This window comes from Bremia lactucae, linkage group LG16 (assembly GCF_004359215.1).
Source record: "Bremia lactucae strain SF5 linkage group LG16, whole genome shotgun sequence".
Lineage (NCBI taxonomy): Eukaryota > Oomycota > Peronosporomycetes > Peronosporales > Peronosporaceae > Bremia > Bremia lactucae.
In genome coordinates this window covers 9,477-11,223 of record NC_090625.1, presented here as the reverse complement: position 1 = coordinate 11,223, position 1,747 = coordinate 9,477, and the positions used below count along the sequence as shown (strand labels likewise).

The 1,747-nt window shown below is 44.2% G+C and overlaps 1 protein-coding gene across 1 annotated transcript; it reads left to right on the top strand.

Annotated features, from left to right (window-relative positions):
• Positions 1-785: 785 nt before the first annotated feature.
• CCR75_009020 (uncharacterized protein) lies at positions 786-1,193 on the top strand (the record flags this gene model as incomplete). The annotated part of the gene is made up of 1 exon (XM_067967067.1): positions 786-1,193. One exon carries the CDS (start codon positions 786-788, stop codon positions 1,191-1,193), a length of 408 nt encoding a protein of 135 aa, XP_067819867.1.
• Between the last annotated feature and the right edge of the window lie 554 nt (positions 1,194-1,747).

Genomic DNA, 1,747 nt, shown 5'->3' with positions numbered 1-1,747 from the left:
TGTTTATAGCGAACTCCACAACGGCCAATAGCTTGCTCCACTCTTTGGGAGTTGCTATAGTGCGTAAGACATCCGCCACGACCCGATTGAAACATTGTTTTTGGCCATCGGTCTGGGGATGATCTGCGGTCGACATGTGGAGCTTGCTATTTTGCAGCTCGAACACATGTTGCCAAAAACCAGACGTAAAATGTGGATCCCGGTCCGATACTATGGACTCGGGCATCCCGTGTAGTCGGTAAACATGATCCAGGAACAAGAGAGCTGCCTCCTTGCCTGTGATCGATGTCTTACTTGGTGCTAAATGCACCATCTTGCTCAGTCTGTCTACAAAGACGACTAGCCCTGTCCGACCCTTATGATCGGGGCATGCCAAATCCGTATTACATATACCTATTGCTTTGAAAAAGATGATTATAATTTTTAGCTCCGTTTAAAGCCTAAAAGCTCTCCTTTATTGTTCGTCAACACGCAGCTTTTACCAGTTTCTATCACTTCGTCATCAGAACAATGTTAAAGCGTTACGATCTTGAAACTTACATCAATTGACAAATTCCATTTTGTAGAGCCTGCGTTGCCAAGATGCGCATGGAGCAGGTAAGCAATCTGACCGGGAAAATCATACCTACCGTATGTGCATCGTGGCGAGATAGCAACGGCATAGTCTGTCTAAATAATATATATTGGCACTTTGAACGTCAACCTTGTTTTTCTAAACGGCAATATTTTGAAATCATTTTTCGATTGAAACCATTCTAACCAAGCAACTCGCTAGAACGACTACAATGATGTTTAATAAGCCAGTTATTGCACTATGCATTGCAAGTGTAGCGTTACTTGGGAGCACGGTGGACGCATCGACAGAAGTGGCCGAGGCAGTTGCCTTGCGTAATCCAACAAACGACAATGCAGTATATCGAGACGGGGATGCTGACGGCTACAATGCTCGTGACGGTTACGATGACGATGACCGGGATGAAATCAATGACGATGGAAATGGCAGGAGATTAACTGGTACAAGAAGCTACGATAGAAGCAGGTATCTCAGCAGTGAGCGATACAATAATCGATACAGAAGCCGATACGGTAGGGACGGGTACTCGAACCGCGATAGTCGATACCGTAGCAGCTATCGACGTAGCTACAACAGCTATGACCGCTCTGATCGAAATGATGATAACAGCTACGATTAATACGTAGCGGCCGCGACGCTGATGCGAAAGGTTCTTGTGATAACTGATTAAGCGACACAGAAGACGACTGGGTCAACATGTCATCTTTGTAGTGATTTCATGGTTTCTGCGTTACTATCTTTCAACGGATCTCTTCCGCGGGACCGTAGTATTTTAGAGTTGCAGAAGGGTTGTATTAATTCAATGTAGCAAAAGTTATATCTCTAAAGCTCACCTTCTTGGCTGTCTTTATGTTGGTATTGCACCGCTAAGAGTTGAAGGTAACATGTATTATTGTAATTTGCTCAAGTGGTTAGGACGTAGGGGTTAATGTTCTACCAACTTGGCGCGAGTTCAATTCCGACAATGGTAAAGTAGATAACCGGTATCGGGTGTTTAGAGTTCACCAGTGCTTCGCCCCCCCGAAGTCACGTCCCCCGCATCTTTATATTTCGTCTCTAGGTTATCGTTTGTAAGAACTGTTTTTTCTTAGCGTAATTACCAACCTGCTTGGACCAATCAATGAGGGTAAGAAAATGAGTGGAGCAGAAAACTATTTGACAAATTTAAATCAA